Source organism: Urocampus carinirostris, chromosome 20, assembly GCF_059441175.1.
Source record: "Urocampus carinirostris isolate Australia breed hairy pipefish chromosome 20, RoL_Ucar_1.0, whole genome shotgun sequence".
NCBI classification, from domain to species: domain Eukaryota; kingdom Metazoa; phylum Chordata; class Actinopteri; order Syngnathiformes; family Syngnathidae; genus Urocampus; species Urocampus carinirostris.
The window spans coordinates 17,318,665-17,346,545 of NC_142368.1; the positions used below are offsets into that span (position 1 = coordinate 17,318,665).

At 40.0% G+C, this 27,881-nt stretch overlaps 1 protein-coding gene across 2 annotated transcripts; it reads right to left on the reverse strand.

Moving 5' to 3' along the window:
* Positions 1-5,298: 5,298 nt before the first annotated feature.
* Positions 5,299-16,734, reverse strand: gpr176 (G protein-coupled receptor 176). 2 transcript variants are annotated; one of them, XM_088325442.1, is made up of 5 exons: positions 16,196-16,734; positions 14,381-14,632; positions 11,778-12,030; positions 8,760-9,589; positions 8,497-8,700 (listed from the first exon to the last, which is right to left on the reverse strand). In XM_088325442.1, the coding sequence occupies exons 2-5, from the start codon at positions 14,610-14,612 to the stop codon at positions 8,654-8,656; spliced, it is 1,362 nt and encodes a 453-aa protein (XP_088181568.1). In that variant the 5' UTR covers positions 14,613-14,632; positions 16,196-16,734; the 3' UTR covers positions 8,497-8,653. The 2 variants fall into 2 exon arrangements, with proteins under 2 accessions (XP_088181567.1, XP_088181568.1); XM_088325441.1 differs by having other exon boundaries at positions 5,299-9,589; positions 16,196-16,731.
* Between the last annotated feature and the right edge of the window lie 11,147 nt (positions 16,735-27,881).

Here is a 27,881-nt window from a genome sequence, read left to right on the forward strand (position 1 = left end):
GGTGTACCGTCTTTCTTTGTAAACATGTGTAACCATGTATAATATGTATTTGCAACTGTATATTTTTGTAATGTATTTATTTTAGAGACTTATTCTGATATGTTTTCCACGGGTGAATCAAAACGAAGGGGCGAAAACATTGGGGGCTGACGGGAAGTGGAGTAAAGGCGAGACATGTTTTTGGATGCGGCGGACAATAGTGGATATATATTTTTCCCACCCTTACCTTTGGAAATATAGACTTTTTTCCCTTGGATTACTTTCAACAGGACCCTGCAGGTCTGCATCAAACCTTAAGTACGGGTATCATTTTCCGTTCATTTTGCCGGCTGTGGTTTTTGGACTGTGGACTTTATATTCAGTTACAATCGCAGGACTTAAAGTCGGGTTTGGGTTACTTTTGTGATTGTGTTATATGTTTTAATGTGGGCGCCTGCGGCTTATATACAGGTGCGGCTTGTGTAAGTACAAAAGCGGTTATCCTCTGAAAATGTGGTGGGTGCGGCTTATAATCAGGTGCGCTCTATAGTCCGGAATTTACGGTAGTCATGCTTAATTTTGGTTTGACTCTCTTCATTTATTTTAAACATTTTTTATACTATTAAAGTTTTCGTTGTAGATATTTAATACCGAAACAGGACATTAATACTGTCTAAAATATTTTTTATAGTTTTTATACTAATTATGAACTAAATCGAGAGGAAAGTTTTTCAAAGATTTTGGCGCCTTCCTATCTATCAGCACCCTATTTTTATTCTGTTTTATTATTATTATCATTATACCCTTACAAAGAAGATGGCAGTTTGATATTTTGACTCTGATACCTGACTGTTATGTACTGTTTTCATCATTGTCACTATTGGCCAATAATGTAACTGTTCTTTGATACCCACACCCTTTGAGGCGGATTTGCTTTTAGTGATCTAATAATAATAATAATAATAATTTCCTTGTATTGTCATTCTGTGTAACAATGTACACAGAACGAAATGTCGATTGCACCTGACCCGTTGTAGCGAGCCGATGCAGCCGCAGCCAAGAGAGGGCGCCGCCGACCACTTTTTAAGTCTTAGGAATGACTCGGCCGGGGCGCGAACCCGAACCTCCCAGTCTCAAAGCGGGCGCCTTACCATCTAGGCTACTGAGCTGGTAGGAGTCTTAATAAAAAGATAGGGCTCAGTAGATTGTTTTTACAACAGATTTGGGATTAGGCGTTGCGAGGGGTTTCTTATACAGTCCTCTCCTCTTTCATTGATGTCTTCTCTCCTTATTTTGAGTGTCTACTATTCAGTATGAGAATATTTGTCATTTAATTATTTTTACAAATATTGCATTGAGTTGATATCGAATGAGACAGTGTGTATTATGTGACCAATAAATGCCACTGTGTTGTGTCATGCGATTGAAAACAAGCGCTAAAAAGCAGAAGGTAAAATACAAACAAGGGGCTGCTTTAATACTTAATTTTTGCCCAGTTTTTGGGGAGATTTTTTTGGTAGCCGTAGCAGGAAGATGGCAGACAATTATGTCAGCTCCCTTTAGGCGAAGCTCATAAAATAATTGCTAATTTTTATTTAAAACAATGCAAGTTTATGTATTTTTGCTTGCTATTTAAATCAATATTGTTTGTTTTTCATAATAAATGAAGTATTTTTACCACTAGTACACACTATCCTTTCTTTTTTAAACTTATTTTCTATATTTGTGATATTTCTACTAATTTTTTAATTTCATTTTATAAGGATTAAAATGAGGCTATATTTGAATTAAAATGATATATGTATTTACATGTTTAGGTTCTAAACGCAGTTTTTATGTTGTGTAGGAGTAAATGAAGTACTCACTTGAATTATAACTTTTACAACCAATTATTCAATCATACAATTTAGTTACTCAGTTTTAGTTTCGTCCCCTACTCCTACCCACACTTAGTGTCACATATCCGGATTACCCTCCAATCACACCTCTCCCTCTTCACTATTTAAATGCTGTTTCTTTTGGTTTGGTGCTAGTCCATTGCCTAATCCCTTTTGTTCCTAACCCGTTCCTGCCCTTCTGAACCACAAGTACCACCTGGCAAACCCCCTTGACTGTCTCCTTCGATGAGTAAGTGTACTGGACCACCAACCCCTCACCCGCATCTCCGACCACAGTAGTTGTCTCGCCGCCTGGCCTCCTGTGAAACGATACCTGCTTGGATAAAGGCATCCGTTGCGGTCACGGACCCAATCACGGCACAGAAACACAGATGCAGGTGCAGCAATGGATGTCTTTATTCGGACAGGGATCGGTACACAGGAGGCAACAAGTGTGGTCCAGGATGCAGGCAAGGGTTCGGCGACAGTCCAGGCAGGCGGTGGGAGTGGTCCACAAGGGTAGGCAAGGATTCGGTAAACTGGGAACAACAAGGCAACAAAGAAATAGTGTTTAAATAGTGAAGAGGGAGAGGTGTGATTAGAGGGTAATCGGGACAAGTCGCACCAGGTGTGGGGTGGAAAGTAGAGGCAGGAAGCGGGTGACCAAATAAGGTAAGGACCATCCAGAGGGAGGAACCCAAACCTAAGGCAGAAGCTAATCCCTAAAGTCAATGTCCTTGGTAGATATAGCAAGAGACTGGTACACTCCAGGTGATATACAGCTCTATAAATATTTGCTCGATCGATAAGTCGCGTTCCAAATATCGTTAAATACACGCTTGACTTAGAGGAAAAATCAGGAAATGCTAAGAATAACCTGAGCAAACGCGGTGGTGCATTGAGAGTGGCGGTTACAAGGGTCGCCATTGATTTTTCGTGGATTTATAGCTGTCCTGCGGTATCGACCCGGTATCGCTCGCCGTGACATCTGATTGTTTTCTCATTCTGTATTTTAGACAGCCAAGCTCTTTGAAATCCCCAGACGATACAAATGAGAACAAACACGACTATATTAAATATGGAGTCAACACTCAGAGAAGCACCAGAGAAAAACAAGCTGCAGGTTGAAATATGTCCACTTGATGTTGCCAAAGCCAGGTGCTTCTCGCAAAGACTCTGTACTTGTATTTATTTCTCTCTCGCTCTCTCTTTCGCTCTAATTCTTTGTCTTTCTGACTCTTTCTTTCTCCATTTTTGTCTTTCACTTCCCTGTTCTCTCTTTCTCGCTCACTTTCGTTTCGCCTTTACTTCTCTTTTCTGCTCAATCTTTTTCCCTCTCTCTTTGTCTTCCCTCTTTTTTTATCCATTTTTCTCTTTCTCCTCTTTCTCACTTTTCTTTTTCTTTCTCCCTTTCTCTCTCTCTTTCTCTTAATTCAATTTCTTTGTTTCTCCCTCTCTCCTCCATCCTTTTTCTTTTCTCTCTTCTTTTTTGTTTTTCTCTATTATTCTCTCTTTTGCCCTTTCTCTCTGTATCGTTCTTTCTCTCTCTCTTTCTTCCGTTTTCTCTCTTTCACCTTTCGCTCTCTTCGTTTTTCCTTATCTTTCTTTCTCTTTTCCTGTTTTCCTCTTTCTTCCTTTCTTTTTCTCCCTTTCTTTCCCTCTCATTTTTCTCTATCTCGTTTCTCTCTCTTGCTTTCTTTTTTCTCTTCTTTACATTTCTATGCGTCTCTCTCACTTTTCCCACTCCCTCTATTTTCCTTTCTCTTTTCTTTTTTGTCTTTCTGCCTATCTCGTTCACGTTCTCTCTCTCTCTCTCTCTTTCTTTTCTATTTTCTCTCTTTCTCCCTTTCCCTTTCTTTCTATTTCTCTCTTTTTCTTTATTTTTCTCTTCCTCTTTCTTTTTTTCTTCCTGTTTTCTTTATCTCTTTTTTCTCTTTCTCTTGCTCTCTTCTTTCTCTTTTCTCCATTTTTATGTTTCTCTCTCACTTTCCCCACTTCCTCTATTTTCCTTTCTCTCTTCTTTTTTGTCTTTGGGTCTTTCTTGTTGTCTTTCTCTCTTCTTTTTTGTCTTTGTGTCTTTCTTGTTCTCTTTCTCTCTCTCTCTCTTTCTTCCATTTTCTCTCTGTCAACCTTTCCCTCTCTTCATTTTTCTTTCTCTTTTTCCCTTATCTTTCTTTCTCTTTTCCTCTTTTCTCTCTCTTTTTGTCTTTCTGCCTCTCTCGTTCACATTCTCTCTCTCTCTTTTTTTTTCTATTTTCTCTCTTTCTCCCTTTCCCTTTCTTTCGTTTTCTCTCTCCTTTTCTTTATTTTTCTCTACCTCTTTCTTTCTTTCTACCTGTTTTCTTTATCTATTTTTCTCTTTCTCTCTTTTTTCTCTTTTTTCCACTTCTATGTTTCTCTCTCACTTTCCCCACTCCCTCTATTTTCCTTCCTCTCTTCTTTTTTTGTCTTTGTGTCTTTCTTGTTCTCTTTCTCTCTTCTTTTTTGTCTTTGTGTCTTTCTTCTTCTCTTTCTCTCTCTCTCTCTCTCTCTCTTTTCCATTTTCTTTCTTTCTTCCTCCCTTTCCCTCTCTTTCTATGTCTCGCTCTTAGCCACTTCCTTTCTCCCTGATCTACCCGTCCAGCACCTGTGAGAATGCTTTTTTCTACCAAAATGAGTTTCCAAAGGAGTCCTCATTACTCTCCGGTACAACCGGCATCCATTAGTGAAGGACAGACAGTCCTTCGGTACAGCGAGAACCGCAAAATACAGCACAATGGACTCACAGGAAGTTGGAGTGAAAAATCAGGATGAACCTGATAAGGAGGAAAGAAAACAAGATCCATTTTTTTTCCTTATTTTTGTTTTATTGGCACTTTCTCAGTCACACCGAATTAGGGCTAGGGTTAGGGTTAGGTTAAAGGGGCAGTGTGTATTATTTGAGCGTTGTATGTCTCTTTATTGTGGAGTGCAATTGAAAACTACAGAGACTCAAAGGGATCGTATGTCTTTTTTTTTTTTGCCCAGCCTTTTGCGACGAAAAACAGAGGGAAAAAGAAAAGAAAAAAGGAAAAGAAGGGGGGAAAAAGCAGAAAAAGAAAGGTTTAAAAATAGTGATGGAGAGAAAAAAGAGAAAGAAAAGAAACAATTAGGGGAAAAAACTAACCTACTATCTTTGTTTCTTTCTCTCTCTGTGTCTTTTGAACTTATTTTGCTCTAACTTCCTTTTTTCCTTTTCTCTTTCTCTTTTCCTACCCTTTGCGCTTTCTTTTCTCTCCCTCTTTAGGTGAGCCTCTTCTCTCTCTTCCTCTCTCACTCTCTTGCTTTCTTTTCCCTTTTGTCCTTCTCTCCCTCCATCCTTTAGCTTTCTCTCTCTCTATCTTACTCTCTTGCTTCCTCATTCTTTCTCTCTTTCTTGCTTTCCCATCCCCTTTTTCCTTCTATGTATCTCCCGCTATTCCTATCTTTTTTTCTTTCTTTCTTTCTCTCTCTCTCACTCTTGCCTTCTCTTCCCCCTTCTTCTTCTCACTCCCTTGATTCCTTTCTCTTTATTCCTCTCACTCTCACTCTTTTTCTTTCAGTTCCCCTTTCTCCGTCTCTCTCCCTCTATTGATTTATCTTGCTTCTTTCTCTCTCTCTCTCTCTCCCTCACTCTGTTGCCTTCTCTCCCTCCATTCCTTTCTCTCTCTCTTTTTCTCTCTCTCTCCCTTTCTCTCTCACTTACTCTTGCTTTCTCTTTCCCCTTATCCTTCTTTCTCTCTCTCTTCCTCTCTCTCTCTTGCTTTCTTTTGCCCTTCTCCTTTTCTCTCCCTCGATTACTTTCCCTTTCTTTCTTTCTCTCTCACTTACTCTCCTGCTTTCTCTTCCCCTTTCTCCTCTCTCCCTCTATTCATTTCTCTTGCTTCCTCTCTCTCTCAGCCTCTGGCTTTCTCTTCCCCCTGTCTTCCCCTTGCTCCTTCTTTATCCCTCTATCCCTTTCTCATACTCTCTCTCTCTCTCTCTCTCAATATATACATTTATATTTTTTTTCCTAATTTTCTTAAACAAATAATATTTTTCACAATTAGGAGGCAACTAATACACACACACACTGTCCTTTTAAACTTGTGAAGGCAGCGGTCTCAAACTATTATCCCGCGGGCCCCAATCGGCCCCCAGACCACAAATTTGAGACCCCCTAAATCAAAGACACAACGACAACAGTGTGTCGCAGAGTTTTATTGATGCTAATCATTATTATTATTATATTACAATTATACAAATTTCATTAATCAGTTATCTTATTAATATTATCGTTTTTAGAAAAAGTATAAACATGTTTAAAGGAAATGGGTGTATTATTTGACCACTAGATGTCGCTGTTTGATGTAATGCTAACTATACCTAAGCCAAGAGCTAGTTTTGGGCTACCAAAAATGACAACTTATGTTATTACTATGTTGTTACAACAGTATGTATATCACCCATGAGCAAGGGGGATAATGGTTTTACCTGGTATCTAAGCATACATATCAGTTTGATTGTGTGTCTGTCCACCAATGAAAAAAGGAGGAAGGAGTTTAGATATGAACAACATCCATCACAGGCCGTCAGGGAGGTTACCCTAGATGTGAAAAACACTTCAAAATGCTGACTCTGTTCTTTTGGTTTTGTTGACTCAGCATATTTCCCAAGAAGACATTCCATTCTCCCAGGCTAGAACAACATGAACCATATCAAGACCTTGATTGACAAGCAGTCAAGTATGTTACCCTGGATGTGAAAAATGCCCCTGACACAGCACTTTTGGTTTTGTTGACTCAGCATTTTTCTCCATAGACATTCCACTCTCTCAGGCCAGAACGACATTGAATTTCAACACCATCTTTTTACAGGCAGTCAGGTAGGTTACCCTGGAGGTGAAAAAAATCCGTAGAAATATGACTCACGATTTTTGGTTTTGCTGACTCAGCAGCTTTTGCAGAAAGACATTCTACTCTCCCAGGCTAAGGGTACAACATTTTTAAAATCAGACACCGGCAAATGACATTGCATAGGACGCCATTTCATCATTTTGACTATTATTGCACACTGTTGATCGTCGTTTCGACTATTCCTGCCTGTTGGCATCCTTGTCACTATCAATAATGCTGCTATTCTTTGATCTCCACATCCTATAGGGCGGACCTGCTTTTGTAACGTAGGGCATTAAAAAAAAGATGGGACCTATGGAATATGTTGGAATTTCCTACTTGAAGGCTCGCGCTCCTGTTCTCCTTGCAAGTTTAAAATCCATAGCTGTCCTCTCTCCTTGTTTTGAGTGTCTACTAAACTTTAAACCACAGGTGTCAAACAGGCGGCCCGTGGGCCAGATCAGGCCCGCTAAGCACTCGGAGAAGCGCAAGAGAAAAACAAGCTGCAGGTTGAAATATGTCAACTTGATGTTGCCAAAGCCAGGTGCCTCGAACAAAGACACTGTACTTGTATTTCTTTTCCTCTCTCTCTCTGTCTTTCTCTCTCTTTTCCACCCAATTTCTCCCACTCTCTGTCTCAGTCTTTTTTTTCTCTCTCTCTGTCTCTCTTTTTCTCTTCCTTTGTTGCTCTTTGTCTCTTTCTCTCTCTCTCTGTCTTTTCCACTCCTTTTCTACCACTCTCTGTCTCAGTCTCTTTCTCTCTCTCTGTGTCTCTCTTTTTCTCTTCCTTTGTTGCTCTTTGTCTCTTTCTCTCTCTCGCTGTCTTTTCCACCCCTTTTCTCCCATTCCCACTCTGTCTCAGTCTCTTTCTCTCTCTGTGTGTCTCTCTTTTTGTCTTTCTTTGTTGCTCTTTGTCTCTTTCTCTCTCTCTCTCTCTCTCTGTCTTTTCCACCCCTTTTCTCCCACTCTCTGTCTCAGTCTCTTTCTCTCTCTGTGTGTCTCTCTTTTTCTCTTCCTTTGTTGCTCTTTGTCTCTTTCTCTCTCTCTCTCTCTCTCTCTCGCTGCCTTTTCCACCCCTTTTCTCCCACTTTCTGTCTCCGTCTCTTTCACTCTCTGTGTCTCTCTTTTTCTCTTCCTTTGTTGCTCTTTGTTTCTTTCTCTCTCTGTGTCTTTTTAACTTCTTTTGCTCTAACTTCCTTTTTTCCTTTTCTCTTTCTCTCTTCCTACCCTTCGCGCTTTCTTTTCTCTTTTCTCTCCTTCTGTCTTTCTATTTCTCTTTGGATTTCTTTCTTCCTCTCCCTTTCTTTTCCCCCTCTCTTACGACTTTTTATCTTTTGTTTCTCACGCTCTCTCCCTCTCTCTCTTTTTCCCTCCCTCTTTCTCTTATTTCTTTAGCTCTCTTTTTCTTTCTCTTTAATCGACTAGTCCGGCCCCCGACAGAATGTTTGTTCTATTGTGTGGCCCCCCGAGTTAAAACGAGTCTGACACCCCTGCTTTAAACGTATCACTTAAGTTTTGCCATGCAGTGACTGCGATGACTGGTGGACAATCGCATTGTTTGGAGACAGTGAAATTGAGCGTAACTCTGAAGATCAGAGTCAACCTTGGTTCCTGAACGTCAGCAACATTTTTGGGATCCGCATTGTTCACGGGTCCACACCAGAGACGGTGCTGACCTTGTTATTCTTGCCGATTCTTCTCTCGGGCCGTGGTTTGGTCAGCTTGGTCTGAATGAGCTCCTCGGGAGTGTTACCCAAAGGTGGAAGCAGCCTCTTCTTACTGTTCCTGGTCTCAGGTAACCACTGAGGTGGGAGCTCAAACGGTCCGAAACCAAATTGAGTGGGATCTGGTGTTTCTGGAAGAGTAACTGGTGCCACCTGGGATGATGAGGTGTAAGCACAGGTATGGACTGGAGATGTGTGAGAATCATGCAGGGTGGGGTGATCTTCTTTCGCAAACCCACCTTCGTGTCTCTGCAAGAGATCGTTTTGGGTCAGTTCGTCGGGATGAAAACCCTTTCGTTCCGACTCACCCTTGTGTCTGTCCTTCGGACCTAATACTCCTCGAGAGGGGGTCTCCTTTCCTACGTTGTCATCATCTGCCTCAGCGAGCCGGAACATATGCTCTTGGCCGATATTGAACATCTCCAGAAGTTGGCTTCCGCGGCGACCTGCGGTCCCCAGTCCCGCCGGTTCTCCGATAACGATCTCCCCTCCAAAAGACGCCAGAGTCCCGGTGCTTACCAGGTTCCTTCGGCTGTACCGTCTTTGGATCTTGGATAGCAGTTTCGCGCAACTGTGTCGTGCCGAGCGGTTCACAGTCAGCAGCAGAAGCGGGTTCGTGAGCAGGGACACCTTAGGGAGCCATAAAGCTGTGAGGTACAGTGATGCAGGAAGCTCTTTGGGGTCCACCAAAACGATGCGATAGACAACCAACGCGCTGTAGGGGGCGCTGCAGAGCGAGAAAGCCAGCACGACGGCCAGGAGGCTAGCGTGCAGTTCGGCCTCTCGTCGAGACACGTACGGGATGGAGATGGTGTTCTGCGGCGTCCGCAGGGAAGCGATGATCACCTTCTTCTTCTGGCTGGTGCTGAGCGCTCGGCGGATGAGCAGCATGAAGAAAAAGACCAAAGCCAGAGGAAGGACCACGGTGGTGAGGTTGTAGATCAACACGTACAACGTGTGCCCCAGGGAGCCGGCGTGGTCTTCTGAGCAGGACGACGTCACGTACATGTCCGTCACGTTGGTCACGGCAAACACGGGGAGACTCGCCACCATTCCGTGGACCCAGATGTAGATGACCAGATCCCGGGATCTCGCATCTGAGATCTTCCTCTCAAGTGGGTATAGGACTGAATAATATCTGGAGGCACAATGGACAAGGAATCAACGTTTTTTTTTTTTTTTTGTCCTTGCACTACTGGCAGTTTTCTATACCTAGCCACTCCTTTGCACATCTGTTCTCCTCTGCACTACCGTACAGTGTTATTGTTATTGTATAGTGACTTGTTTATCTGACTGCCCATTTTGCACATCTGGTTAGCTGCTCCTCTTGCACTCTTTGCACTACTGTATAATACTATACATAGCTATAATTATTTAGCATGTTATCAGTACTTCAATACTCTAACTCAGTACAACATTTATTTATATCTGTACGTTCAAGGAAACTGTGCGGGTCAGATGTATCGACATTTTGTTCCGTATACACGTGTACGAGAATGTCAATAAAGTATATCTGAATCTGAATCTGAATCTGAACTGAGCATCATAAACAAAATTGAGATGAAAAATGACTACTGGAGGTAATGGAATCGGAACATCCTGTTTGAAGGAGCAAAACAGGGACAAGGACATCATGGAAGATGAGGATTCTTTGAGAAAACACCAACAACCAAGATATTAGAACATGACACGAGGTGAATTAGAGCCCACAAGAAAATCTATCCAGTGGATTAAAAATATCCATGAATCTCTTTTTGAGGGGGTCTCCTTCCACACCAGCTTGTGGAAAAAAAAACGTGGGCCGGGAGAAAAGATCGAGAGGGAAGATCGAGAGAGGAGGCTTCACGGACACTCAAGCTAATTCGGCTATTTTGACGGAGTTCACTTAGTTGAATTATTTAAGAAATTAAATCCGCCCCCGTGTGGGAATGCCGGTCTCTCGTTCATTTTTTCATCAAGAAATGAGCACGCATTGTTAGGAGAATGTAGGTTGTGTTTGGTTAACTAATAACTAGATAACTAATTGGAACATTTTGGTAAACGGTACGTTTTAATTTATTCAATTCCTAACATAAGTATATTGTAAATATTGAATAAAGTACAGGCCAGTCAAACCTCCGGTTTTGCAGTGTTTGGAAAGGAGCAGCTCCCTTGTTGGCTGCCTAGTGCAGGAGTGTCAAACTCATTCAGACTCGGTAGTTAAGAGCGAAACAAAAAGAGAGAGAAAGAAATAAGAGAAAGAGAGGGAGAGAAAAAGAGAGAGAGGGTGGACAAAGAAATAGAGAAAGGAAGAAAGAGAGAGAGAAAAAAAGAGTGAGAAAGAACAGGAGAAACAAAAGAGATAAAAAGAGAACTAGTGAGAGAGGAGCAAAGAAAGAAATCCAAAGAGAAATAGAAAGAGAGAAAGAGAGGAGAGAAAAGAGAAGGAGGGAAAGTGAGAAGGGGAAAGCAAGAGAGAGAGAGAGAGAGAAAGAAAGAAAAGAGGGAGAAAAGGAAAAAAGAAAGAGACCAAAAGAAGGTAAAAAGACAGAGAAAGAGACAAAGAGAAACAAAGAGAAAAAAAGAGACACAGAGAGTGAGAGAAAAGGGAGGAAAAGAGAGAAAGAGAGAGAAAGAAATACAAGTACAGAGTCGTTGCGAGAAGCACCTGGCTTTGTCAACATCAATTGAATACATTTCAACCTGCAGCTTGTTTTTCTCTTGCGCTTCTCTGAACGTTGTCTCGTGGGCCAGATTCAAAAATAACAAAACCTCAAAATCAAGCGGGCCTAGAAATGAAAAAAAACAAAGGAGGGAAAAGACCTGGCATTGGGTGCTTGTCCTTATAAAGACTTGGGGTGATCAGAGACAGGTGTATGGTGGACACACCTGTCCCGATTCCAAACCCATTAGACGCCCTCTAGTGGAAGGGGGCGCACTGGACCCCAACAATACCAATGAAATAAATTCAGATTTTTTGCAGTGGTTAGCGCGTGTACGGCACAGTTCTAAGGTCTTGGGAACCTTCTGTGTGGGTTCAAATCCAGCTACAGGACTTCCTGTGCGGAGTTTGTATGTTCTCCCCGTGCTTGCGTGGGTTTCCTCCCACATTCCAAAAACATGCATTTCGGGTGAATTGGCCGGTCCAAATTGTCCCTAGGTGTGAATGAGCGAGCGAGTTGTCTGTCCCTGTGTGCCCTGCGATTGGCTGGCAACCAGTTCAGGGTGTCCCCTGCCCACTGCCCGATGATTGCTGGGATGGGCTCCAGCACCCCCGCGACCCTACTGAGGATAAGCGGTGCAGCTAATGAGATGATATAAGACCTTTGACATCTAGGCGAACTGACCTGTCCATTGCAATGACGCTGAAATTGAGCACGGTGACCGAGCAGAAAAGCTTGTGAAGGAACTTGGCGGTCTTGCACAGCATAACTGTGCGAAGCCACCAGCAGCAGTGAGGGCTGGAACCCAAGGCCACGTCAAAGGGGATGCACGCCAGTCCGGCGCAGATGCCCGTGCAGGCCAGGTTCTTGATGAAGCGATTGGTGACCGATTTGAAGGTGTTTGTGGAGAAGGTGCACCACAAGACGGTGGCGTTCCCTGCCCAGGACAAAATGGATATGGATATCAGTGTTCATTTTACCTGTGAGGGACTCGCATGCTCAAAAATCTATGGGTCCCAACCAGTGTTCCCTCTAAGCGCACAAGAAAATCTAGCCAGCGCACAAAAATGAGGGCTCAAAATTACTAATCAAGAAGCGACTTAAGTCAAAGTTACAGTGCATGAAGGTAAAAATACACGGGTTCCCATGACGTTGTGTCCTGAATGCGGTATTTTGAAGTCGAGTCGAAGTAGAACCGGCTTCTTCGGCTCGGCTCACTTAAAGGAACCGGCTCTTTCGGGTCCTAAACGGCTCTTCGGGGTGTTTTTGCTTCTTGAATCCCAACATGACCAAATATTATGTAAAACTATGCACAAAATGACTTAAAAGAAGGGGGGAATAGAACAAAAAAGAAAAAAATACCAAGTAGTGAAAAGCTGAGAAAAAAAGAGACAAAATGAAGAGAAAAAAGAAGGAAAAATTAAAAAAAAAAAAAAACACAAAAAAAGAAAAGAAAGAAATGTAGGAAAAAAGTAAATAGAGAACAAAAAGTAAAAAGTACCAGCTCGAAAAAAATAAACACAATGAGATTTTTTTTAAAGGAATTTTTTTAAAAAGTAGAAAAAAACACGGAAAAAAAGAAGAAAAAGTTTGTGTTGCATTCAAATAATTTCCAATTATATCAAGTGAATCGTGTTGCCAGCATTGTCCACTAAAAAATGTGATTAAGTACAGTTCTGTATCTTACAACCGACTCAATAAGCCCCCAAAAATGTTAATATTATGCGACAAAATATCTCAGGAAAAAAAAAGAAATGGATATCTTGTGAAAGAATTGTAAGAACAAACGACGTTTGTAGGCCGTACAACCTTTGCAATAGTCAATTCATGCAAAAGCAAAAAATAATTTTGCATTGCCGGAAACTCGGCAAAATGTAACGTGATGTCAAGTTTTGGACATGTTTGATAATTAATTATCTTGCCACATTTGGGATTATGGTTGCTCACTGTTGTTTCAAGCGTTGCTCACCGACTTTGTGTGAACGCTCAGACCCGTAAGGAAAATTACAGGAGACATTCCCGCCACAGTTGTAATGCCTTCTCAAGGTCCAATCCATTATCATCCTCCTTAAAGCATAACCAGGAATATAATTAAGTCCATTTTGGCAGAAAAGTCAATTTCTTGCTGGTATTCTTTTGTTTATTATCTTTCGTCGAGTCGTTCGCTTCAACACGCGTGTTTTCCTTGCCTCTGCGTTCTTCCGCAGAATTTCTCCGCCGTTTTTTCGTGCCGGAATTATTGCCGTTGTTATCACTTTCTGCACTATGTTTTGACTTATAACTGACACTGAATAAATTACCAATTTTGTGTTGATTTTCACCTTTCACCAAATAGGGAGGATAGAGCAAAATGAAATAAAAAATGAAACAAATAAAAAACCAAAGAAAAACCAAGAAAAAAGGAAGAAAGGGAGCAAAAAAGCGGGAGAAAAATTAGAAAAAGAGGAAAAACCGTCAGCATGTAGTCATTAGCTTGTTACCAATGCAATTAGGATCTACTTCTTAGCATGTACCCATTAGCAATATTCATTAGAAAGTAGCTGTTAGCGAGACTCGTTTGCATCTACTTGTTAGCATCTACTCTTTAGCATCTGCTCGTGAGCATGTAGCTGTTACCAATACAAATTAGAATACACTTGTTAGTATGTAGCTGATAGCAAGACTCGTTAGCATCGACTCGTTAACATCAACCCTCCCATTTCCTCGTGAGCATGTAGCCGTTACCAATACAAATTAGGATCTACTTCTTAGCATGTACCTGTTAGCATTATTCCTTAGAAAGTAGCTGTTAGCAAGACTCGTTTGCATCTACTTGTTAGCATCTACTCTTTAGTATCTGCTCGTGAGCATGGAGCCGTTACCAATACAAATTAGAAACTACTTGTTAGCATGTAGCCGTTAGCATTACACGTTAGCAAGAAGCTGTTAGCAAGACTCGTTAACATCTACTCTTTCGCATTTACTCGTGAGCATGTAGCCGTTACCAATGTGTATCATCATCTAATTTTTAGCATGTAGCCGTTAGCATTACTCGTTAGCATCCACTTGTTAGCATTTCTTTTGCTCATTGTTACATTTCATTTCAGTCAGTGACCCATTTGAGCCAGACCCTGGAAATGTCTCTGGTTACCATGGTGACCAAGCATTCCCATTTAACATGAATGGGCCCCTTTTATTACAGATGGGAAAATTGTCAGCCCGTTCAGTTCTTATCGCTAACAAAAGACATAGCACGAGCCCAAATGGAGAAACCTTAAGCCGAAGCTTCAGTGGAAGCAAACTCCTACCCAGAAGAGAGCCGACGAGAAGAAGAACCTGGACGGTGTTGGTGAAGTCCCGGTAGGCCTGCAGCCGACCCCGGTAGTCCGGATCCCGATAGTCCGGATCCCTGTGGTCCGGATCGTAACCCTCGGCTGGCGTCGGTAGGTTGGACGAATGGAGGACACTCGGCCACGATTGAGAGAAGGTCCTGTTGTCTGCTCCGTTCCCGACCATCGCGGCCCAAACCCCGGCATCCATAAGCTTCTTTTGTATGTCAACTGAAAGATAAGGGAGTGAAATGGGTCGGGGGTCTAAGCACGTGGGGGCCATGTTGTCTACGTGTATTTTCATTCATAAATGAAAAAAATGGGATCTGTGTCGAGGATCGGCCCCTGACTGAGTTCCCCAGCCCTTCCTTAGACGTTCTACACAAAAACGACCAAAAACTACCTTTAAACACTTTATTCCATGACGGGGTCATGGTTTAGCGCCTGCAGTCCCCCCCTTCTCCAAGAGATGGCAGCATTACCCCATTTTCCAGTCACTCCGTTTCTCTGTCCAAATGCTCCCAATCAGCCACCCTCTGCCACTAATACTCCAGTCTCCCACTCCATGTTGCTGGAACGTCTTTGAACTCATCTCCAGTTAATCCCCTCTCCGAGATGACATTCTTCTCCAGGTCATTTTAAGTGACAGTTACTTTCCCTGGTAACTAGTTACTTTTACTATAAAGTAATTCTGTTACTTTTAGAAAAAAGTAATTAACCATGACCAATTAATTTTTTTAAAAGTAAATTGCCCAACACTGGTTACAGAACAAACGCCCCCTGCTGGGGTTTTATGACATCCCTCCTTTCTCTTGTCTCCTTGTGTTCTGCATTTGGGTCTGTCCAACAGATTGGTTTGTATTTATGAAATATATCTGTAGATTTTATGCAAAAACAAGTACTTGTACTAGGGCTGCAACTTTAGAATCGGGCGATTATTCTTTCGAGTAATCGACGAATCGATTTTTCATTTCCTCCCATATTCAAATATTGACGTTTTGGACAGAAAAACAAAAAAACTTAACAATAGACAAAAATACATAGAAATATGGTATACACCTGCAAATGTGTAAGATACTCTATTCCTACCACCGTATCCAAATATCATATTACATTTAGACTTATCATACAAACACAAAAATGAGGAAAGAACGATAAATTAAATGACATATGTAGCAAAATATATCAAAAATGTAAAACACATTTTAAAATGTTGTCAAAGAATATATATATATTATATGATAAACAGTTCCGATTTTTTATTAGTCCATTTTTATATTTTTTTCTGTATTTCTGCCGCACTTTCTGTTCCCTTGAAAATTGTTAACTTTTTGTCGATAATGATCTAATTTTTTTGAGGAAAAAAAAAAATCTAATCACATTGATAAGCCTAGATGGTAAGGCGCCCGCTTTGAGACTGGGAGGTCGGTGGTTCGCGCCCCGGCCGAGTCATTCCTAAGACTTAAAAAGTGGTCGGCGGCGCCCTCTGTTGGCTGCGGCTGCATCGGCTCGCTACAACGGGTCAGGTGCAATCGACATTTCGTTCTGTGTACATTGTTACACAGAATGACAATACAAGGAAATTATTATTATTATTATTATTATTATAAAAACGCTGTCGAGGCGCCCTCTGCTGGACTGAAGTGGCACTGCGACCCTACAACTCAAGGAGATCCGACGCATTTGTTAAAAAATGAACCGATGAGGTAATTAGTGGCTTTTAAACTTTGATCTTATCGATTCGTTGTTGCAGCCCTGCATTTTTAGAATTTGGGAAGACCTTTAAGATCTTACCTCAGCTCGAACTGGCACTTCGTCGGTTGCGGCGAGTTTGGACGAGAGCAAAAAAAGGACTCACCGAATCCCCCTCCCTAAATATCCACAGACATGCAACCAAAACCAGTGAGGTGCGGGAGACCGAAACCCACAAAGGGGTTTTCGGTTTTTCCGTTTCTTAAATGTGGCTCGCTGTCGTTCTTCCCCCCCCTCCTTTTTGTGGTCTCCGGGATTCCCTCTGCGACGCGAGAGGTAGCCCGTTGGTCAACGCTTTGGATCCCACGGATTGTGGAAATTTCACGACGTGACGTCCACACGGGTGAAAGTGGAGGGCGGGGTGGGGTGAGAGTCGCTCCTCCTCTTTGGTAGCACAAAAAATCACCTGCGAGGTCCATCCATTTTCTGCAAGATCCTTCAACATTGCTCACCCGATGTTGCTTCATCCATAAAGGGCTGCCTCTCGAATAGTGTGTCGTTCGCGAGCGGAAAGGATCACCGAGCTGGCTCTTTGAACCACGGGAGCCGGTGAACTGCCGGCTCTTTCCTGTTGAAGCCTCAGGCAAAAGTGGGTAGTAGAGTTACAGTGGGACCTCGCTACTTCGCGGTTCCACCTTCGCGGGTTCAGAGCTTCGCAGGTCTAAAAAACAATAATAATTAAAAAAAATGAAAATAAAAATATATTTTTTCAAGCATTTTTGATGGGCGTCGCTACTTCGCGGATTTTCACTTTTTGCGGGTGGTTTCGGTCCCCATTAACCGCGATAACCGAGGGATTACTGTATATTGAATCTGTTACATTTACTTGAGTAGGATTCGGGACATTTTGTTCTTCTAGGATTTTTAAATCACTATAATTTTTACATTAGTAATGATGTTTGAATAAGCAATGTTTGTAATCTCTAAATTGGGCCACCTTGTTGGAGTGTGATGTAGTGTGTTTGTGTCAATAAAGTTTGTTAAAACCCATTATAATTTTGATGTTTATTTGAGGAGATTTGTGAAGAATAAACTGTACTCTTACTCCGCTACATTAAACCAGTTACTCAAATCCAGCAGTGGGTAGTCAAGAGTTACATCTACTCCGTGACATTTACTTGACTAAGTTTTGGAACATTTTGTTCTTCTAAAAGTATTTTTAAATCACTATACTTTTTACTTTTAATTGAATAGATTTGTGATGGATAAACTGTACTCTTACTCCGCTACATTAGGCTACATTAAACCAGTTACTTAAATACAGCAGTGGGTAGTCACGAGTTACATTTACTTGTGTAAGTTTGAGGACATGTTTTTCTTCTAAGAGTATTTTTAAATCACTATACTTTTTACTTTTAGTCGAGGAAATTTGTGAAAAAATAAACTGTACTCTTACTCCACTACATTAAACCAGTTACTTAAATACAGCAGTGGGTAGTCACGAGTTACATTTACTTGTGTAAGTCTGAGGACATGTTTTTCTCCTAAGAGTATTTTTAAATCACTATAGTTTTTACTTTTAGTCGAGGAAATTTGTGAAGAATAAACTGTACTCTTACTCCACTAGAGTAAACCAGGTACTCAAATCCAGCGATGGGTAGTTACGATTTACATTTACTTGAGTAAGTTTTGGGACATTTTGTTCTTCTAAGAGTATTTTTAAATCACTATAGTTTTTACTTTTATTTGAGGAAATTTGTGAAGAATAAACTGTACTCTTACTCTGCTACATTAAACCAGTTACTTAAATCCAGTGGTGGGTAGAAATGAGTTACATTTATTTGTGTAAGTTTAGGGACATTTAGTTGTTCTAGAAGTATTATTAAATCGCTATAGTTTTTACAAATATTTGAGAAAATTTCTAAAGAATAAACTGTACTCTTACTCTGCTACATTAAACCAGTTACTTAAATCCAGCAGTGGGTAGCAAAGAGTTACATTTACTCCGTTACATTTACTTGAGTAAGTTTTGGAACATTTTTTTCTTCTAAGAGTATTTTTAAACCACTATACTTTTTACTTTTGAGTAGATTTGTGATGGATAAACTGTACTCTTACTCCGCTACATTTGGCTACATTAAACCAGTAACTTAAATACAGCAGTGGGTAGTCACGATTTACATTTACTTGAGTAAGTTTTTGAATATTTTGTACTCTAAGAGTATTTTTAAATCACTATACTTTTCACTTTTATTTGAGGAGATTTGTGAGGAAGAAATTGTACGCTTACTCCGCTACATTGAACCCGTTACATAAATGCCCTCCATGTTATTACTCGTCTCTGAATAGTGTGTCGTTCATGAACAGAACGTTTCTATGAGCTGGCTCTTTGGAGTGAACGAGGTGAGCCGGTTTTATGCTGGATCTTCCCTCTTCTACTCTCAGGCAGACATGGGTAGTAACAAGTTACATTTACTACATTTCATTTACTTATACTTTTGACTTTTATTTTAGTAAAGTTGTGAGGAAGAAACTGTACGCTTACTCTGCTACATTGAACCCGTTACTTAAATCCCCTCCACATAAGTGTGCGTCTGACTGTCTCTTCTAAGGGCTATTTATGTCGTCAGACACATCATTTCTTTTATTTAGATTTGACCGGTGACCCAAACAACCATCAGATGGCACCTGTGAGCAAGGTTGAAAAAGTTTTTTTTTTTGCTGTACTGTATGCGCAGTGTATATAGTTGTAGCCTCACCGATATATTCTTTTTCATCCACAAAGGGTTCACCCAGGCAAACTGAGTACACAGACACGTAATCTACTGTTGATTTGATGGGCTTTGATTATTTGACGATCTGATTGAATGGTTGTTTGAATAAATAATCTGTCGCGTTCTCTGTTTTTGGGGTTTTGGGGGTGGACCCAAGTGAAGGGAAGCGGGAACTTAGGCAGGTGTGTTAAAAAAGTTGGGTACCTTTTCAAGCATTCTTCATTTTCCTCATAGTGAGGTTTTTGAGTTTTTCCTTGCCCTCATGTTGGTTTTAGATCAGGGGATGGTGTAATAATAGTCTTTGGTTTGCAATAATCTGTGGTCTGCGCAGCCCTTTGAGACTCTTTGTGATTAAGGGCGTCCCAAAGAAACACGACTTGACTTGACTACCATTTAATAATAAAGCGAGGTACAAAGTAACAAAGTAACAAACAAAATGTCCAAACCAAACCAAACCTGACAACGTCCAAACCGGAAACAAAGACCGTGAATGGAAAATGCAAGGAACAAAATAACAAACAAGTGGTTTGTTCTACAGCATAAAATGTCGGAGTGAGTAATTGTCCAAGAATGATGATTCCATACTTTTTGCTTAATTTAGTCACCTCTAATTTCACAATATTTTAAAAGTATTGTAAATTAAAGTATAACTACAAGGCCCAAGGCATAAGTGAGCGAAGCGGCTGCTTAGGGCCCCGCAACCACTAGGGGGCCTCCAAGAGGGGTTGACTTTATTTGGTGCCAATATTGTCTTCAGTGTCACTTTGTGTCCACTCAAAAATACTTCTACAGAAATACAACAAAAATACTACACAATAACTACAAAACTAAATATCAAATATAGTGCTTGAACACAAGGACCTCGTATATTATTTTGCTTTCATTCTGAAAATGAAAAAAAAAATGTATAGAATTACTACAAAAATACTACGACAGAAATACTACATTACAAAATACTACTACAGGATTATATACTCCAAAAATACGACAAAAAGACAACGACAGTAATATTACAAAAATACTAAAGAAATATGACGAAAATACTACAACGGAAATACTACGAAAATTCTACAGAAATACTACTAAATACTGCTTTGGAAATATATCAATTATACTTCATCTGAAACACTGAAAAAACACTGATACAAAATACTATAATATAAAAAACTACTGGATAAATATTACTACAAAAGTACTACTACAAGAGGTTTAGAACAGAAATACTGCAAATTACACCTATAGCAATACTACAAAAAAATCCCCTATGGCAATATCACTAGAATACTACAAAAATAAAACACTGTACAACAAAAAAACTACAGAAATACTACAGATATTAAACAAACATATGGAAATACTACAAAATAAAACAGAGATAGTACAAAAATACCCCCAAAAAAATAATACTGCAGTAACACTACAAAAATACTATAATCATAAAACTACAGTAATAATACAAAAATACTACAGATATACAACAACAAAAATCTACTTTCGAAATACAACAAAACTACTACAGAAATACTAAAAAACACTACTATGGAAATACTACAAAAATTCTACAGAAATACAACTAAAATTATAATTATACTTCTACTGAAACACAAAACAATACCAATAAATAATACTATAATATAAAAAACTACTGGATAAATACTACTACAAATGTAATACTACAAGAGGTTTACAACAGAAATACTGCAAAATACACCTATAGTGATACTACAAAAATTCCCAGATGGCAACATCACAATAACATTACAAAAATAAAACCACAGTAACACTGTACTACAAAAATACTGATGAAATACTACTGATATTAAACAAACATTCTTATATGGAAATACTACAGAATACAACAGAGATAGTACAAAAATATAAAAAAAAATAATACTGCAGTAATACTACAAAAATACTATAATCATAAAACTACTGTAATAATACAAAAATACTACAGATATACAACAACAAAAATCTACTTTCGAAATACAACAAAAGTACTACAGAAATACTAAAAAAACACTACTATGTAAATACTACAAAAATAGTACAAAAATTAAACTACAATCACAACAAAAAAACTACAGAACTTCAATAAAAATCAGACTTCAGAAATACTAAAAAAACTCTTAAAATAACTACAGTAATACTTCAAAACTAAGTAATAAATTAAATGCTTAAAACAGGGACCTCGGTATATTATTTTGCTTTCCTTCTGAAAATGAAAAAATAGTATAGAACTACTACAAAAATACTAAGAAGGTAATACTGTATTACAAAATACTTCTACAGAATTATTGACTCCAACGATACTATAAAAAGTAATATAGTACAGTAATATTACAAAAATACTAAAGAAATATGACAAAAATACTACTACGGAAATACTACTAAAATACTGCTTTTGAAAAATACATCAATTATACTGAAACACTAAAAAATACCAATACATGATACTATAATACAAAAAAACTACTGGAGGGATATTACTACAGAAATACTACTACAAGAGTTTTACAACAGAAATACTGCAAATTACACCAATAGCGATACTACAAAAATTCTCCTAAGGATATATACATAAAAATACTACAAAAATAAAACTACAGTAACACTGTACTACAAAAATACTACAGATATACAACAAACATCTTAATATGGAAATACTACAAAATACAACCGATAGTACAAAAATATATATAAAAAATAATACTGCAGTAATACTACAAAAAAATACTATAATCATAAAACTACTGTAATAATACCAAAATACTGCAAAAATCTACTTTCGAAATACAACAAAAGTACTACAGAAATACTAAAAAAACACTACTATGGAAATACTACAAAAATAGTACAAAAATTAAACTACAATCACAAAAAAAAAACTACAGAACTTCAATAAAAATCAGACTTCAGAAATACTAAAGAAACTCTTGAAATAACTACAGTAATACTTCAAAACCAAGTAATAAATAAAGTGCTTAAAAGAGGGACCTAATATACTATTTTTCTCAAATTTGATGAAAGTAATCTATTTCAAAAGAAGTATAACATGTCTTCCCGCCACAATTGGATTACATTTGAAAGTGAAAACAGGAAGACAGTATAGACCTTAAGACTAGTATTGATCCGATCCAAGTACTTGCTCAGTATCGATGATACGGATATTTGGATCAATGAGCCCACACTTACCCTTAGGTCAATTTCAAGTTCTGCTTCACTTGTTGACTGCAAAATTCTCCAACAGCACATTGTGACATTCCTCTTTGGTTTGTGTTCATCGCCAATATGGAGCACGCGGTCGCTCACAGACACATGATGATCGGTGTTGGGAATAACGCGGTTATAAATAACTTGGTTACGTAGCTTCCGTTCTGACGCCAATTCGGAATCTGATTGGCTACGCCGACTGCTCTCTCCAAGAGTGATTGTCAATGGCCAGAGCCTGCACATCTCATCCTGAGGGCGTCCGGGGAGATCTTTGAGCCTGGCAACAAGTTATGGTGGAAATGTGATTGGATAGGGTTCAAGTCCGGCGACTGCAGCCTCTCCGTAGGGAGTTTGCATGTTCTCCACGTGCCTTCTGGCACTCCAGTTTCCTCCCAACTTCCGAAAACATGCACGATAGGTTGATCCGAGGATCCAAGTTGTCTTTATGTGTGAATGAGAGTGACTCTTATGTCTCTGTGTGCCAGAAGATGGGCTCCAACACCCCCGTGACCATACATTTATATGAAACTAGGCTAACGCTGAGCTAAACTAGCGCTACGTGATCGCTATGCTAAGCTAGCGCTACGTCCACCCTGTATCCTTCCATAACATATGCATCTCCATGGAGAACATTTTAACCGAGTTTTTTTGTGTTAGTTTTGTTTCTTTAGTTTATAAACTAGTTCTGAGCTAACGTGAGCTAAGCTAGCGCTACGTGAGCACTATGCTAAGCTAGCGCTATGTTCACCCTGTATCCTTATTTGTATCCTTCCATACTATATTAATCTCTATGGAGAACATTTTTTACGAGTTTTCTTGTGTTAGTTTTGTTTCTTTAGTGTGTAATCTAGTTCTGAGCTAACTTGAGCTAAGCTAGCGCTACGTGAGCGCTATGCTAAGCTAGCGCTATGTCCACCCTGTATCCTTTTATGTATCCTTCCATACTATATTAATCTCTATGGAGAACTTTTTTACTGTGTTATTTTCTTTCTTTAGTGTACAAAAGAGTTCGGAGCTAACATTGAGCTAAGCTAGGGCTATGTAATCGCTATGCTAAGCTAGCGCTATGTCCACCCTTCTATCCTTTTGTGTATCATTCCATAATAGTGTCATTTCTATAAGGAACGTTTTGCTGTGTTAGTTTGATGGTTTTGTTTGTTTAGTGCACAAAATATTTCGAAACGCTAACGTCGAGCTAAGCTATGGCTACGTGCTCGCTATTCTAAGCTAGCGCTGCGTCCAAATGTATCCTTTTGTGTATCCCTTCATGACATACTCCTCTTCATGGAGAACATAAAGAACGCCCTTGAAGAAAATATTATTTCCTCATCTAACCTGGAGTTTGGGTTGGCGTTTGGACTGTACTTGAGGGAGGCCTCTTCTTACTTTCACCATTTTCATGCTACACTTCACAAATATAAAAATCTGCAGGGACGAGAGAGACGTCACTCTACACCGGTGTTTTTTGCCATCAGACGTTGTAATGTGTGCACCAGAAAATTGTCCAAGTTTACTAAAGAGCATGCCATTTTTTCAGTGATCAGCCGAGTAACTACGTACTATTCATCCTTACCAGTAGGTGGCAACAGATTATTCTTTTTGTCTTTCATCCACAATTTAAATGCTAATGAGGTAGTACAGGGAAATACATTTAATAACTTATTTTGTTTAGGTGAACTGTTTGGGATTGCACTTCAAAAAAATATTAAATCAAGTGAGAATACTGCTCGTAATTGTGTTCATTTTATTCAAATAAAAATGAAAAAAAGTTGAGAAATGGTTTCAAGGGAGAATACTTTGCTAAAAGTGAGATAAAAGCGGATAGGCACGGTGGATCATAAATCAAAAGGGTTAAACTCAGTTAAGCATTGTTAACAAATACTTATTAGAGAATTAGGATTGCTAAATCCTACTTTTGTTTTAGAATTACACAATAGTCGGGGCGACAGTAGTTCAGGAGGTTAAGGGATCAAGAGGTCGCAGGTTCGATTCCCAGCTCTTCAGAGTTATATGTCGAAGTGTCCTTGGGCAAGACACAGAATCCCTAATGCCCCCAATAAGCAGGTACCGTATTTTCCGCACTATAAGGCGCACCTAAAAGCCTTTATTTTTTTCAAAAGCTGACCCTGCGCCTTATAATACAGTGCGCCTTATATATGGATCAATATTAAGTTGCTAAGTCTTGCAACTAAAGCAAGCAGCCGCCGATTAGATTTTCCCCCCGAAGGCGAAGTCGTCCGCGTTGTATGCTGGGATTTATTTACCGGCGTTTCATTGGCTGACCAATGTGTCAATCATCATTTGAATCGATCACTATTGGCTAAAGTTATTCGGAGGTAAAGGGGCGGATCCTTTTTATCATTTACAGGCTCGCATAGGCTAAAGGGGCAAAACAAAGCCTGCAATTGGCCGAAAAAGATGTGTCAATCATCAGTTGAATCGATCACTATTGGCTATAGTTATTCGGAGGTAAAGGGGGCGGATCCTTTTTATCATTTACAGGCTGGCATAGGCTAAAGGGGCAAAACAAAGCCTGCAATTGGCCGAAAAAGATGAATGTGAATCACACGTTGGGTTGACGGCATAGAGAAAGCATTTTTTACTATTCTGTATTTGTAAATATTTTATTCTCCTGGATTAACTACACTCACGGATATAAGAGGACCACGGTTGCACATTATTATTGAACACAACAACTTCGGTGAGCTACTCCGGCTATATATTTTCCCTGTATCTTGTTTCAGAATGAACTCGATGTTTCTGTGATAAGCGGTGCAGATAATGAATGGAATGGAGTGTCTATTTTTAAATTAAACTCAATTCCAAGTGTTTATTGTCATATCCACAGTAAAGTTGCGAGCGAAAAAGAAAATAGAAACTAAGGAATGTTTGGCATTTCTTGAATCCCGAGACTTTAACCTTCCGAATGATATTTGGAACGATGCATTTGAGTGACATCGTACGGACACCGCATCCGCACGTGTTCTCGACACGTATTTGCTTCTTTGCAAGCTTTGGGAATGTTAAGGGGGTAATAAGTTGGACTGAACCATCTGACTGTTTTGTCCACGTTCCCATTGTAGCGCCTTATAATCCGGTGCGCCTTATCTATGGAAAATATAGGACCGAAAACTATTTTTTCGGGGTGCGCCCTATAACCTGGTGCGCCTTATAGTGCGGAAAATACGGTAGTCTCCTTCCATGGGCATGTGAGTGTGTGTGAATGATTAAGTGTGAAGCACATTGTGAAGCGCTTTGGGAGATCTTCATTGACCATAAAAGCGCTCTATAAATGCAGACCATTCATTCATAGAGAAAACATTGAACTTTTTAAGGACAAACAAGGCACTCCACCTTAAAAGTGTTTGAAATATGGCTTGCATGGAGTTCATTTTTGTGAGGAATAGTCAAGTCATGTTTCGTTGTATAGCCCTTAATCACAAGAAGTCTCAAAGGGCTGCACAGACCACAAACTATTATTAAACCATCCCCTGATGCAAAAACTACACGAGGGCAAGGAAAAACTCAAAAACCTCAGTTTGAGAAGGGGCAACACATGAGGTAACCCCCCTTTCAGAATAACCAAGCTGTAATGGATGTTGCATCAACAATGCACATACATCATCAACATGAAATATAGCTCATTCATTCAGGGGTGTCAAACTCGTTTTAACTCGGGGACCACACGATAGAACAAACATTCTGTCGGGGGCCAGACTAGTACTGTAAATTCCGGACCATAGAGCGCACCTGATTATAAGCCGCACCCACCACATTTTAAGAGCAAAACCGATTTTGTACATACACAAGCCGCACCTGTATATAAGCCGCATGCGCCCACATTTAAACATGTAACACAAACACAAAATTAACCTAAACCCGACTTCAAGTCCCGCAATTGAGTCTAAATGTCCTTCATTAAAGTCCACAGTCCAAAAATCACAGCCGGCAAAATGAATGGAAAATGATACCGGTACTTAAGGTTTGATGCAGACCTGCAGAGTCTGGGTCCCGTTGAAAGTAATCCAAGGAAAAAGGTGTATATTTCCAAAGGTAAGGGTGGGAAAAAGATGAACACATTTACTCATGCAACTCCTTTTCCTTTAACCAACTTTTTACCCCCTCTTATTTCCTCGTCTGTCCCTCACCTTTAGCGGTCCCCACTTAAACTCGGCACCCCGCGTTTGTTCCGCCCCTTATTTTTCGTTCATCCGTGCAAAACACATCAGAATAAGTGTCTAAAATAAATAAATACATTACAAAAATATACAGTTGCAAATACATATTATACATGGGTTAGACATATTGACAAAGAAAGACGGTACACCGAGAGAGTTTTCAAAGCCTTAATAATAATAACATATCTTTGACAGGGCAGGTAATGGTAGCAACACTCGAGCGCCGCTAGCGGCCGTTAGAAAAATTACGTAAATTGGCCGCATCACTGAATAAGCCGCAGGGTTGAAAGTTAGGAAAAAACTAGTGTCTTATAGTTCGGAATTTACAGTAGATTAAAGAGAAAGAAAAAGAGACAAAGAAATAAGAGAAAGAGTGAGTGAAAAGGAGACAAAAGACAGAAAAAAGAGAGAGAGAGAGAGGGAGAAACAAAAGATAAAACATAGTGAGAAAGGGGGAAAAGAAAGGGAGAGGAAGAAAGAAATCCAAAGAGAAATAGAAAGACAGAAGGAGAGAAAAAAGAAAAGAAAGCGCGAAGGGCATGAAGAGAAAAAGAGAGACACAGAGAGCGAAAGAGACAGAGTGGGAGAAAAGGGGTGGGAAAGAATGAAAGAGAGAGAGAGAGAGGAAGAGAGAGAGGATAAATACAAGTACAGTGTCTTTGTTCGAGGCACCTGGCTTTGACGACATCATGTCGACATATTTCAACCTGCAGCTTGTTTTTCTCTTGCGCTTCTCTGAGTATACCAGCTCAGTAGCCTAGATGGTAGTGTGCCCGCTTTGAGACTGGGAGGTCGCTGGTTCGCGCCTCAGCCGAGTCATACCTAATTGGTAAAATGGCGGCGCCCTCTGTTGGCTGCGGCTGCATCGGCTCGCTACAACGGGTCAGGTGTATCGACATTTCGTTCTGTGTACATTGTTACAAAGAATGACAATACAAAGGAAATTATTATTATTATTATTATTATTGTCTCGCGAGCCTTATTCAATCCCTTAGCAGGCCTGATCTGGCCCGCGGGCCGCCTGTTTGATTCCGGTGCTATAGACTATAAGTGTATCTTAAGTGTAGATTTAAACAGTTTCACTGAGGTCGCAGATCAAAATATCAGAGTGAAAAGCATTCCACAGCAACAGGGCCCGAATGGAGAACACTCTCAAACCAGCTGATTTCTTCTTGGCTCTTGGGACCAGCTCAGTAGCCTAGATGGTAAGGCGCCCGCTTTGAGACTGGGAGGTTCGGGTTCGCGCCCCGGCCGAGTCATTCCTAAGACTTAAAAAGTGGTCGGCGGCGCCCTCTCTTGGCTGCGGCTGCATCGGGTCAGATGCAATCGACATTTCGTTCTGTGTACATTGTTACACAGAATGACAATACAAGGAAATTATTATTATTATTATACTAGTTGACCAGCATTTTCCGAGTGAAGGCAGGATTAGGACTTGAACGAGCCCACTTGCAAACTATCAAGTCATGTTTTTTTTGTGACGCCCTTAATAACAAGGAATTTCAAAGGGCCGTGCAGACTACCGATTATTGCAAAGTACAGAATATTATGACACCATCCCCTGATCTAAAACCTACACAAGGGAAAGGAAAAACTCAAAAACCTCAATCAGTTCAATTCATG